This window comes from Penicillium concentricum (genome assembly GCF_028827145.1).
Source record: "Penicillium concentricum strain IBT 3081 chromosome Unknown utg000002l_segment0_segment0, whole genome shotgun sequence".
Lineage (NCBI taxonomy): Eukaryota > Fungi > Ascomycota > Eurotiomycetes > Eurotiales > Aspergillaceae > Penicillium > Penicillium concentricum.
In genome coordinates, this window is record NW_026622755.1 from 10,083,616 (window position 1) to 10,095,898 (window position 12,283).

The following is a 12,283-nucleotide window of genomic DNA, read 5'->3' on the forward strand; positions in this document are numbered from 1 at the left end:
TCAGAATGATTCATTAGCCAAACCTGTAGGAAAAAAAACCGGTCATGGTGGTCTTGATCGCGGATGCGACATATGACTGGACATACATCTCCAGTGACGTAGGCCTCCCTATATATCAGCACACCTGCGGTCCAACATTGCCAATTATAAATCCCTACACAGTGGCTTCCTTACGATCATTAGCGCCCAAGATAACACCGAAATTCAAGATGTCAGCGACAGGAGATCGACGTGACATTGTTATTGTTGGTAAGAATAGATTATTTGCGACTTTGGTACCCCGCGCGATATACTCGCAACTCACTGACCAAAATACTCACAGGTGGTGGCATCATCGGATGCTGCTCTGCATACTACCTCACCAGGCATCCATCCTACGACCCTGCCCGCCACAAAATCACACTCATCGAGGCCACTGAACTCGCGGGCGGTGCATCGGGAAAAGCGGGTGGCATGCTGGCTCAATGGGCATTCCCGAGCAATCTTGTCGGTCTCAGCTACAAGCTGCATGCCGAACTCGCAAAGGAGCACGATGGTATCAACCGATGGGGATACAGAGAGGTCAATTGCGGCCAACTCGTCGTGAAAGGTCGTGCTCTCGCTGAGAACACCCCAGGGAAAACCGGGGCTGGAAATACAGAGTCCCTCCAGAAACGCAGCACAGCAGCAATGTCTAAGCTGAGGTCTGCCAAAATCCCCGAGGACTTGGATTGGATTGAGCCAGACCTTCTACGGGCCTATGAAAGTATGAGTGGACCGGGCGAAACCGCTCAAGTGCACCCATACCTCTTTACTACGTCCATTGCAAAGCTCGCCCAGGAGAAGGGCGCGAATATCATTCTTGGACAGGTTACAGATATTGCTCGCTCAAAGAGCTCTGTCGAGTCAGTGACATACACCGATAAAACATCGGGTGAAACACAAACCATTGCCGCTACCGATGTGCTCGTTGCTGCTGGTCCCTGGACGAAAACTATCCTCCCGGAGGTCCCGATCTCCGCTATGCGGGCCCACAGCGTGGTGATCCAGCCAAAGAAACCAGTCAGTGCATACTGCCTGTTTACAAATATCGAAATCCCGGCCAACTTCAACCCGGAGAAGAAGTCACGCCCAACTGTGGCTGCGCCAGAGATCTACGCCCGTCCTGATGCCACTGTCTATGCATGTGGCGATGGAGATAGAGCAGTTCCACTACCAAAGAGTACTGCAGATGTCGAGGTTGACCAGGAACGCTGCCAGGAAATTATAGACCACGTGGGTAGTATTTCTGACGAGCTGCGCGACGGAGAGGTTCGCACTCGCCAGGCTTGCTATCTTCCAAACTGTGATTCTGGCGCTGGGCCACTCGTTGGACTGACTGATGTGAAAGGACTGTATATTGCAGCTGGCCATACCTGCTGGGGTATCCAGAATGCGCCGGGTACAGGGAAGCTCATGAGTGAGTTTGTGTTTGATGGTAAGGCGAAGAGCGCGAACATTGGATCGTTGGATCCACGCGAGTTCATGTGAATACGTACTTGATACCACGATTTCTATAGCAGAAAAGATAGCATGCCTTTTTCTATGGTGTCGAACGCATATTTATTGTCAATGAGACATAATATACAACATGTAGAAGCACTAAAGCGGAAAGGGAAAGGCGGGTGACGTCCGTGGACATTGTTCGGTACGCCTGTGAGACTAGTCTTAATTAGGTAGGCGGTGAGTCAAGGTACATACACCTATAGCTCATCCCGCGGAGAGGACAGCAGTCAATTGACTGAGGCTACATTATGCGTCACCTCAGGATTTCAGTGTTATTGACGTCGCTCCTTTATTCAACTGGGATCGTTGCAAGCGAAGATCCCAATGATGTATCCGTCTTGATTCGAGAGGCCGGACGCGCCAGCAACCAGTCCCTGCTATGGGGTCCTTACAAGTCGAACCTCTACTTTGGAGTGCGTCCTCGCATTCCGAAGAGTCTCACGGCGGGATTGATCTGGGGAAAGGTTGACGACTACGCCGATGCTCAACAAAGTATGCTCATATTGGTAGCCCGGCTGCATTGGTGAACTGTGAAGCTAACATCCACTCCAGACTTTAGACACACATGTGAACAAAACGAAGGAATGGCCGGGTATGGCTGGGATGAGTACGATATCCGGAAGGGTGGACGGGAGACAATTCATGACGCCGGGAACAACTTGGACCTGACAATTGATTTCATCAAAGTTCCAGGTGGCCAGCACGGAGGTAGCTGGGGATTCCGAGTCAAAGGCACGCCTAGAGAGGGCGCAAATCCCGACCAGTCCATTGCGATGGTATTTTATTCCACTCTCGAGGGCTTAGGTCACTTGGGAGCTGATTCTGAATCTGCTGGGTCCACTGGCGTCGAAGGAAATGTCAAGCTCGAAGGATATACCACTGAACTTGGTGATTTCGCTATCGATGTCACTACTGGACCGGAAACCAACTCTCATCCCCGCTACAATCATCCTAGCTCCACAGACAAGCCATTGCATCGCAGCATTGTAGCTAGTGTGGCCTTCCCAGAGGAGCAGCTTTGGCAAGCAAAGGGAATCTTCTTCACCCAATTGAAGGCCGAGGTTGACGATGCCCTTGAAGAGTTTGGAAAAGAGAATGTTCCGCCCCCAGCCCAGCTGTTTACTATCAAGCATAAGCCTGGCCAGGGCAATGCTCATCTTGTCCAGAAGGTTTTCACAGGTGCATTCGAGTTTGATGTCCTGTTCTCCTCCGGCTCCGCCCCCGAAGCGTTGACCTCGGAAACTCTCACTAAGGAAATTGAGGATGCTTCAGCTTCATTTTCTGAAACTTTTGAGCACCTTCTCCCGCCACAGGCGCCGTTTGACTCGCCAAAGTACTCGAGCTTCTCCAAGGCAATGCTGTCTAACCTCATTGGTGGCATTGGGTTCTTCCACGGTGATGATCTCGTGGATCGGTCCGCAAACCCTGCGTATGAAGAGGAGAATGAAGGCTTCTGGGAAGAGACCGCCGAGGCCAGGGCTGCCGTACAGCCTGTTATCGAAGGCCCGAAGGAGCTTTTCACTTGCGTTCCCTCCCGGCCGTTCTTCCCCAGAGGGTTCCTTTGGGATGAAGGTTTCCATTTGATTCCTGTGATCGAATACGATACCGATCTTGCGTGCGTTTACACCTACTTCGGTTCATTTACTGGTTTTGGTTAATATACTGACTTTTATACAGGCTCGAAATTATCAAGAGCTGGTTCCACCTGATGGACGAGGATGGATGGATTGCCCGTGAACAGATACTAGGTCAAGAGGCACGCAGCAAGGTTCCTCCGGAGTTTACGATTCAATATCCCCATTATGCAAATCCGCCTACTCTGTTCATGGCCCTGGAAGCATTCATGGACAAAGTCAAGTCTAGTAGCAACAAGAGTACTGACTTCGAATCCCTGGACACCCAAGATGCAACTGCGAGCCTGCGCTCTGCCACTGTCCGATACCCGGAGCTGTCTGAGGCATACCTTCGCTCATTCTACCCGCTTCTGAAGAAGCACTACAACTGGTATAGGAGCACTCAGCGCGGTGACATCACGTCGTATGACCGCGAAGCTTTCTCGACGAAGGAAGGTTACCGCTGGCGCGGACGTTCCGTCCAGCACATCCTCACTTCTGGCATCGATGACTACCCCAGAGCTCAGCCGCCGCACCCCGGTGAGCTGCATGTCGATCTGATCAGTTGGATGGGAATGATGACTCGCACTATGCGTCGCATCGCCGAGAACCTCGGCGAGGAAGAAGATGTCGAGCAATTCGCCTCCTACGAGAACGCTATCACCCGTAACATTGATGACTTGCATTGGGATGAGAAGGAGCAAACCTTCTGCGATGCGACTATCGATGAATATGAAGAGAGTGTCCACGTCTGCCACAAGGGTTACATCTCCATCTTCCCCTTCCTGACTGGTATGCTGGGTCCTGACAGCCCACGCCTCAAGGCTGTGTTGGACTTAATCGGTGATCCCCAGGAGTTGTGGAGTGATTATGGTATCCGCAGTTTGAGCAAGAAGGATAAGTTCTACGAGACCGATGAGAACTATTGGAGAAGCCCTGTCTGGATTAACATCAACTACTTGGTGCTGAAGAATCTCTATGTAAGTGCTTCCATCTTTTGATTTATTTCCTTGCAAAATCTAACAGTATCTTCACAGGACACTGCCACGGTTTCTGGCCCTCACCAGGAACAGGCGCGGGAGATGTACTCCGACTTGCGGAAGAATTTGGTCGAGAATGTCTTCCGCGAGTGGAAGAAGACTGGGTTCGCCTGGGAACAGTACAATCCTGACTCAGGCAATGGCCAGCGGACACAGCACTTTACCGGCTGGACCAGTATGGTGGTGAACATGATGTCCATGCCGGATTTAGCCGGATCCGGAAAGACCACTCATGACGAGTTGTAAGCTATTGAAGCTCGATGTGAAAAAGTTCGTCACATATATTAGATAGTGGTCATTCTGATAGTTGTACGCAATCATTTATCCGACATTTGAATCGATCCCTCCAACGCCAAGCTAATGTATCAATTCATATCCCTAATTTGTAGCTCAATGGCGGCGATCATGGTCATCTCGGTCTCGTCTGCGTTCGGGGTGTCGCCGGCGCTCAGCCGGGGAGTAGCTGCGCTCCATCCGTCGTCGTTTCTGGTGTTCCTCATCTTTGCGGCTGGGTCGACTCCTAGAACGGGAGACTGAGCGGCGTCTGTGGTGGTCTCGACCGCGAGATCGTGATCTGTGACGATGGCTACGATGATGGCGCTCTCGATCATCATGATGTCTGTGGTGTCTGCGGTCCTTGTCACGTGCATGGTCGTCCCCTCGTTCGTGTCGTCTTTCCCGTCGCGGGCTTCTGGTTCGCTCACGTCTGTGTCGGTGACTCGAGCGGTGGTCCTTTTCCCTTGTAGTAGCATCTGGCATCTCTTCTTCTTTTGGCACTATATCGGCACTACTAGAACCTCCTAGAGGGACCATGTTGGCGTTGTCAGATGCTTTGGGGGGCACCGGGAGGCCTAGAGCGATGGCCATTGCTTCCTCTTCAGCCTCCTTGACACGTTGAAGCTCCTCTCGTTCTCTGCGGATTCGTTCTTCCTCATCTTCGTCTCCCTTGGCATACCAGCCCAGATCACGATTTTGTTGCCATCTACCAACTGGGGCCATCACTGAATGGCCTAGGTAGTTCTCGCGATGGGCGGAACTCTGGACGTCAGACCATTTGAACTCATTGCGGCCGCCGCTGAGACAAAAATTAGCAACCTTCAACATATCTCAAATGATAATAACAAAACAACTTACCGGCTACCTTCTTTGCGTACACCAGCGACCAAATCCATCATGCGAAGCTTGTTGAAGAACTATGTAGAAAGGAGGAAACCAACACCATCGAAGCCGTATCCGTGTACTCAGGGTCCGTGCGCGGGCGGTCAGCCATTCCATCATCCGATGATTGCACCTCCCCGCAGCCTTAGAGGTGTTTTCGACCAGCTTGATCATGATCTCTTTACAAAGTTCTTACCATTCTGTCTCTTGTGGCTTGGACTTCCTGCCCTTGGAAATGACAGAACAAGCCTCTTCTCTTATTATTCACCACTCACTCAGCTCAGATCCAAGGAACTATTCTTCTCTGCGCCATTGGAAACAAGCACCCTTAGCCTGTGGCAATGTCTTCTCCTCTCACCGAGGAGAGTGTCTCTACAGAAACTGAAAGGGAAACTCCAGGATATCGGCCCCAGGTACAAATCTTGAATATCGAAACAGAAGAGGAACGGGTATGATGGTCTCCAAGTTACCTCACGTGAGAACTATGAACTGACTTGTGCTAGTTTCCTAGGTGGGCATCTACGCTTGTACAGCCTGAATTTACTGTGACTGATTATCGTTGTGCTATAGAGATGTTTCTGGGCCAACTGTATCTGCTTGGAGGTGTAACCTGGTGAGTACATGCTGACCTAGTTGCTGTTTCGACTGTATAATTTCTCCTCAGTTCTGACCTTTATTTTGAAAGGCGGCCCTCTCACAGCGTCGAAATTTGCTTTTTACAGCTCATGTCGACGACATTTACGTATGGATTCCTAGTGGGCCTCACCAGCTCCTTGGCTCCCAACCCGAGATGATCATCCACCCAGTGATGAAAGAACCCAATGCGCCTGGATACATCGATCGCTCTAGGCCTCATACGATTAATCATATTATTGTGGACGATTTGGGAGTCGACGAGGTTTTGCTATTAGCGACAGACTCTGGAAACGTCACTGGCTACAATGTTGAGGCTATCTTCTCGGCAATCAACAGGAGTGCTAAATATGGAGGCGATCGACCATTTGATGCACATGAAGTCAAACCTTTCTTCACTGAACATGTTCAGTTAAGTGCATGGGGCTTGGCCACCCACAAATTTGCTCGGTTGATTGCCGTGAGCGCGAACACAGGTGTTATTACCGTCTTTGCTTTCGCATTGGTGGATGATATGTCTGAGAGTGATAGTAGCAGTCTCAGTTTCTCCGAGACCTCGAATATGGGAGACTCTGATGTATTGGAAAGCACATGGGTATCAATAGACAGCGCATCATCGATGGAGGAGCTGAAAAAGGATATGCCCCATCATCGAAGACGCAACCTGCGGCTCAGCTACAGGGGTCATTTTGACAACATTCCCTGCGTATCATTTGCCAACTTTGAATTAGACCCTAACGGTCTATGGATGATCAGCACCGATATCCTCAACCGAGTCTTTGTATGGAGAGTCTGGGACAGCCTGGCTCCTGTCAATTCATCCAGTTACAATTGTTCAAGGGATGCTCGAGAGCAAAGGGGCTGGTTTGTCTTACCTTTACATCCTCGCAGGGTTCAGCAACACCGCTACAAGTTTGATGCCTGTGGATGCGAGCCACAGCCAAAAATTATGAATGGTCGGATGGTTTTTGACGTGTCTCATACAGCTGACGATGTCATAGCCAGATCCAACCGTGCTGCTCAGAAAGTCGATGATGAGGAAGATGCATCAATTTCTAGCCTGTTTCTTCCAGACGATATTTTCTCTGACTCTTCTGTTCATACTGAATCTCGACCGCAACGCCCGCGCTCCGAGCATAATCACACAACTCTAGAAGCCTCTGGGACTATCTCTCCTGCTGCCGCCAGTGACAGTATTGATATACGCGCTGAAGTATCACAAGACCATGAGGTGACTCCTCCCCGTCAATCGGTCCGGGTGAAACGTGGTATTACGAATTTGGTCGAAGAAGAAAATGAGCAATTCGGCGAGGATAGTGTTGTCGACGTGGATGTTCTGAAGTGTTTTGTGTCCCATCGTAAGTGAGAGACGTGCTTTGGTGTATCTGATTAGAATGCTAACCTATTATTTAGCATGCAACCCTCGATTTTTCCCCATTCTCCACTTCTCCGGAAACAACATCACTTTAGATCCTTATCCGTTGGACCATGGATCGCGGACGCTCTCTCGGTCTCCTCTGCAATCGCTGGTAGAATATTCTATGTTCTCTTCCTGTGATCGCTTAAACTTGGTCAAGTACCTCCCTGAACTTGGGATCGTCATTGCCGCCTCCCAGGCCGGTGGGGTTGCCATCATCACCCTTACATGGCAGGAGGAAATTGGCCACACCTTTCGCCTAGACTGGCTTCTCCCTTTTCCCACTCAGGAGGGGGACGATGAATGTCCAACACCGCCTCTTATGGGCCTTGCTGCAAGCCCCATGCCTGGATTTGAAATACCGCCGGATGTCCCTTGTATTCCTTGGGATATCAATCCCAATGATCGGATGAGATTTAACCACCGTCTGCTCAACCCAGATAAAACTGAGCCCTGTGTCGCAAACCCGCCCGAACGCGGGGCTTCCAGTCCCTCCGAACCGGACCCTTGCACCAAAGAGCCGAACCTCACAATTCCTGAAACCCACGCATATGCCTCGGACATCTATCAACCTCATGAGGCCTGGCATGGCTACCATCCTTCTCGACATTACAGGTTGCTTTTGCTGTTCAGTGATTTGTCGGTCATGAGCTATGAGTTCTGGCACGACTGGAGAGGCTGATCATAATCACCAAACCAGGTTGGCTTCTTGAATCATGGGGGCAAGGGCCATGCTCATCCAAACCCACAGATCTACCCATGGTGGTATCTAATTGTACAAGTGCATGTCAAATCATCATAATTGAGGAATACAAAGTATCTGCATCAAAATTCCACACCAAATTTAATAATCGTAGTCGATAGTTAGTATGTCATCGTTCAGTAGTGACTTAAGTGAGGCTCTAATCGAGGTGAACCCGATTGGTTCCACAAAATAACCTTAAATCCAACCTTGGAAAGTTTAGCCACCTGAAGTTTCGGGACCTCGGGTATCTTTCAAGATACCCCCAGATAATCTGGTCATCAAGCGCAGCCTCCGAGCTCAGCCCAATTGTATTCCACGACGCTGTGTGCTGCGACTCGAAAGTCCACCTTGACAACCTCGTGGTCTCGGGAGCCTTGTTTCACAACTTCGATTATGTATTCAATGCTGCTATCCAAATCCCTTAAATAGTATGTGGCAAATGCTAGGTGAGGAAGTATACCAGAAAGATAGATTATTATGTGCAAGGTCTCTGGATTCTAGACAATGTAATACAGACAACATTATGACAATCTGGATGCAAAACACAAAAGATTCAGGGGATAAGTGGATCGTGGAGGTCAGCAGAAACTCTTGATGGTGACACCATATCCAGGCCGGTTGACAATGTGATATTGGTGATATAGGTACTATCATATATCACGCATAGATGGCAGGACTCTACTCTGCACCTGATTCTCAACAGCGTAGAGCATTCGTAGATCCCCCATAGAAGACGATATCCCGTCCCTGACGGCACAGGGACAGGTAATAACTTCATACATAGTTAGGTCCCCGTCGCAGTTCTTGTACTATTTCTTGCCTTTTATGACTTTCTTCTCTCTCCAAAGTTACACTTACTTTATCATTATACCAGCTCGCAGCCAAAAGCAAAAGGTCACTAAGCCCAGTGACAACTTCAGTCGGTCCGATGGTATCCCGTAATTATGAGCTTGGCATACTCGAAGTCACAAAGGCTGCAACTGCCTACCAGCACAATGCAAGCGTTCTACTCGAGAAGGGGACGGCTCGCCGGTAATGCACTTGACATGTGATGCAAATTGCCATCCACAGTGGGTCCAAACATAGGGGTCATTCAAATGAATGTTACGTCTACGAAATAACCAAACTTAAATTTTTATGAGTAATACGTCATATGATCCAGTTTGAGTTCTTTTTAGCTTGTATTATTCCCATTATACGTACATGTTCGGTATGGAAAGTACTCCGTAGAAGGTTCTATTCGAAGTTATCCCCATCTCTTACAAAGTACCCCGTACCCCGTACCCCGTACCCGGTATATATACCTAGATATGTACATAGATGGATACCTTGGACACCCGTGCTAAGCGCCTAACACTACACCTGGTGTTAGTGCGCCTCAGCAGATACCATATCTAGACATTATATACCTGTATGAGTTCCCCATACAGAAGATATTTAAGCATCTCGTAGCATATAAATTTTCGCAGCCTTCGAACTAGATAAAACAAGAGAAAGAGTACAAATATATAAGAGTAGTATCTGCCGAGGCTCACTAACACACCTGGTACGGTGATCTTTTATTTTTAGATTCTCTCGCTTTAGTTACTTCTTACAAAAGATGAGGCGTCGGATAAAATGGGTCATTCATTCTGTCATTCATTTACCAATATTATGATGTACCAGTTAGATACTACATTCGGAGTACGGTTGTCGGCATCCACTTTTCGGCCCCTTGAGACAAACTTGACTTACGGAGTACCCTGGCACATACTGGCACTAAATTGGTATTGATATTAGCACGGGCTTGGCATTAACCTTGGCATTATATCGTATGTACTATAAATCTATAGGTTTTAGGAGTCACGGAGCTAGTTTTCTTATCACTTATACGGTAAGGGTCCTTTGATAGAATATACTTATATATGTGTTCATATGTAGAAATGAGAAACTGTGCTCAATTTGTATGGTGATGTAAGACTAAAGTTGATTCTTTGCACTTATTGTGGAGCAAATGGGATCGGAGAGAAGCCTTGACGGGGTTATTTTTTTCCAGTCTTCTAAGAGGCTTTTGATAGGAGGCGCTATACGCAAGCCCCCGGGGAAAGGATCCCAATATACTCCATAAAAAGCATGCATATGGTTAGCAAGCAATATTATGATCCATTCTGATAGTATCGCAGTAGCGACTAATATTGGGAACGTTGCTCCTATTGGCTTTGATTGCCAGCAGGAATTTGACGTCTATTTGGCGTTATCATAGCGTTTCTAGTCATATATTACATATGAAAAAGTTGTTTTGTAATTTTTCTTTCACCGTCCCAGATATAGTTTACGGCAGATGTTTCTGAATAGATATTTATGGGCATCTCAAAAGACATCTTAAAGTATAAGAAGGCGAATCTAAGCGGTGGACGTAAAAAAACCCAATGGCCAAAGTTCCTAGAGGTCACTTACAATAGTTTCCTTTTGATCCCGTATACTCCGTACGGTAGTGGATACTATACCTGTATAGCGATCGTCGGCGATGCATATGTTTTAGGTCGCAGTTCATACCTTTCACCCAGAGCCATTGGTATAGATGCCCATGTTTTGGCATCATTTACCAAGTACGAAGTATGGGGTGCGTCAACGTAGGTATTAACTGCCAGATATCCTCGTCCTCATCTATTCCAAGGTCTGTATCAGTAGCTTGTAGCCATTGTCAATTGACCACTCTCAACTCAAGATGTCTTGGGTATCCACAAAAACATGCCCAGGAAGAATGATCTCATAGGGAACTTCTCAAAAAGGCAGTTGGTCGCAGGACGAAGTATGTACTATATGGCTCTTTTCTCATGCCATGGGCTATACCCAGCATTCTACCACCTTAAAAAGTACACATTCAGGGGCCATCTAATAACGCAATGTGTATAAATATGGTACCTTGCTTTTATCAGAGCCAGCTTTCAAGCAAACTACATTTTATTTCGTCATTCATCTCATCGGCCTCGAGGTGATACGCCCCAATGCATTTCAGCCAATTTGGTACTCTGTTTTACCTCCTGGCTCCGGTCAGTGGTATAGCACTCAGGCCTTATGGAGGAGTCCCTCATCCCCGAGCAGTCTCTTCTGCGCCACTCTCCTCTGCTTCAGTCTCGGCAACCCGCGTTGTCGGGTTCGCGGTGGCTGCGCCAACTACAATCTCCAACCCGGAAGGCTCTGACCTGAATCTCGCAAGTCTTTGGACCTCGGCACAATGTGACCAGCATTCTATTGACGATGCTACTGTCGCTTTCGCTGATCGCTGGTATGCGGCAGGCGTTCCAGGAGCTTGGAATACGATGCTTGGCGAGTGGATGAATGGAGCTAAGGATGGCATGTATCGTGGCCTCGAATTTCCGGCGTTCGTGAGTTGGTTCTTCCATGGTCCAGAGCAATGGAACTGTAAAAATGTTGGTGGCGTCCCATGCTCTTCCGTTGTCCAGTGCAAGGACGTGGATCATCCAGCAGGGTATGTTTCGGTCAGAGGGTGTTGCCTAGTACCATTACAGTTGTGCTGACAGCAGAATAGCTACCTTATCTTGAATGCTTTCTCTGGTATCCATCAGGTAAGCTCTCCCTGGTATCCCTAATATAACCTTTAAACAGGAGATATTGACCAGAAAAACCTTTACAGCTACACAGTGAGATTTATAATGCACTCGATACAGCAATGCTTGAAACCCAGAGCAAGATAGGCGAATTCTCTTCCATCTTTGCTCCGCAGAGTGATAACACAAAGATCATCCTAGCAATTTTTGATGGCTTGACCATGATGATGGGCTTTTCTGTTTCAGCGTTCTTCAGTATCGGTAAGTATAGAGGTCACCCTTCACCCCTTTTTTGTTTGGAAGCCTCCAGATTATAAACTAACGAAAGTGCAGCTGAAAAGGATATTGCAAAGATAGCCAAGGGAGCCACCACTGCCCGTGTTAGTATTCCAAGAAATCGCGAAGCTGGCACTGAAGGCCCTCTTCCTGCTCCTGAGATTCAAGAGTATCCATTGGAGACATTCGAGAGGACAGAAAAGGCATTGACTGGGTCACCGATGGAATTCAATGGTAAAGCGTATGCCAACGACATGTCATACCAGCTTTATGGAATCACGGCAGCCTTCACCAGAAATAATGCTCCTACGTAAGCCTACCCATGA

The 12,283-nt window shown here is 48.3% G+C and overlaps 5 protein-coding genes across 5 annotated transcripts; 4 read left to right on the forward strand and 1 right to left on the reverse strand.

The window, feature by feature from the left end:
• Nucleotides 1–209: 209 nt before the first annotated feature.
• N7517_007564 (NAD(P)/FAD-dependent oxidoreductase) lies at nt 210–1,509 on the forward strand (the record flags this gene model as incomplete). The annotated part of the gene is made up of 2 exons (XM_056725294.1): nt 210–249; nt 323–1,509. The coding sequence occupies 2 exons, from the start codon at nt 210–212 to the stop codon at nt 1,507–1,509; spliced, it is 1,227 nt and encodes a 408-aa protein (XP_056581544.1).
• A 263-nt stretch (nt 1,510–1,772) lies between these two features.
• cwh41 (mannosyl-oligosaccharide glucosidase) lies at nt 1,773–4,423 on the forward strand (the record flags this gene model as incomplete). Its single annotated transcript, XM_056725295.1, has 4 exons — nt 1,773–2,016; nt 2,077–3,139; nt 3,202–4,117; nt 4,175–4,423. 4 exons carry the CDS (start codon nt 1,773–1,775, stop codon nt 4,421–4,423), a joined length of 2,472 nt encoding a protein of 823 aa, XP_056581545.1.
• A 119-nt stretch (nt 4,424–4,542) lies between these two features.
• On the reverse strand, nt 4,543–5,352 carry N7517_007566 (MMtag domain-containing protein; the record flags this gene model as incomplete). Its single annotated transcript, XM_056725296.1, has 3 exons — nt 4,543–4,916; nt 4,969–5,252; nt 5,312–5,352. 3 exons carry the CDS (start codon nt 5,350–5,352, stop codon nt 4,543–4,545), a joined length of 699 nt encoding a protein of 232 aa, XP_056581546.1.
• A 324-nt stretch (nt 5,353–5,676) lies between these two features.
• N7517_007567 (uncharacterized protein) lies at nt 5,677–8,067 on the forward strand (the record flags this gene model as incomplete). The annotated part of the gene is made up of 5 exons (XM_056725297.1): nt 5,677–5,784; nt 5,839–5,846; nt 5,906–5,948; nt 6,021–7,326; nt 7,382–8,067. 5 exons carry the CDS (start codon nt 5,677–5,679, stop codon nt 8,065–8,067), a joined length of 2,151 nt encoding a protein of 716 aa, XP_056581547.1.
• A 3,050-nt stretch (nt 8,068–11,117) lies between these two features.
• N7517_007568 (uncharacterized protein) lies at nt 11,118–12,271 on the forward strand (the record flags this gene model as incomplete). The annotated part of the gene is made up of 3 exons (XM_056725298.1): nt 11,118–11,602; nt 11,776–11,942; nt 12,015–12,271. 3 exons carry the CDS (start codon nt 11,118–11,120, stop codon nt 12,269–12,271), a joined length of 909 nt encoding a protein of 302 aa, XP_056581548.1.
• Between the last annotated feature and the right edge of the window lie 12 nt (nt 12,272–12,283).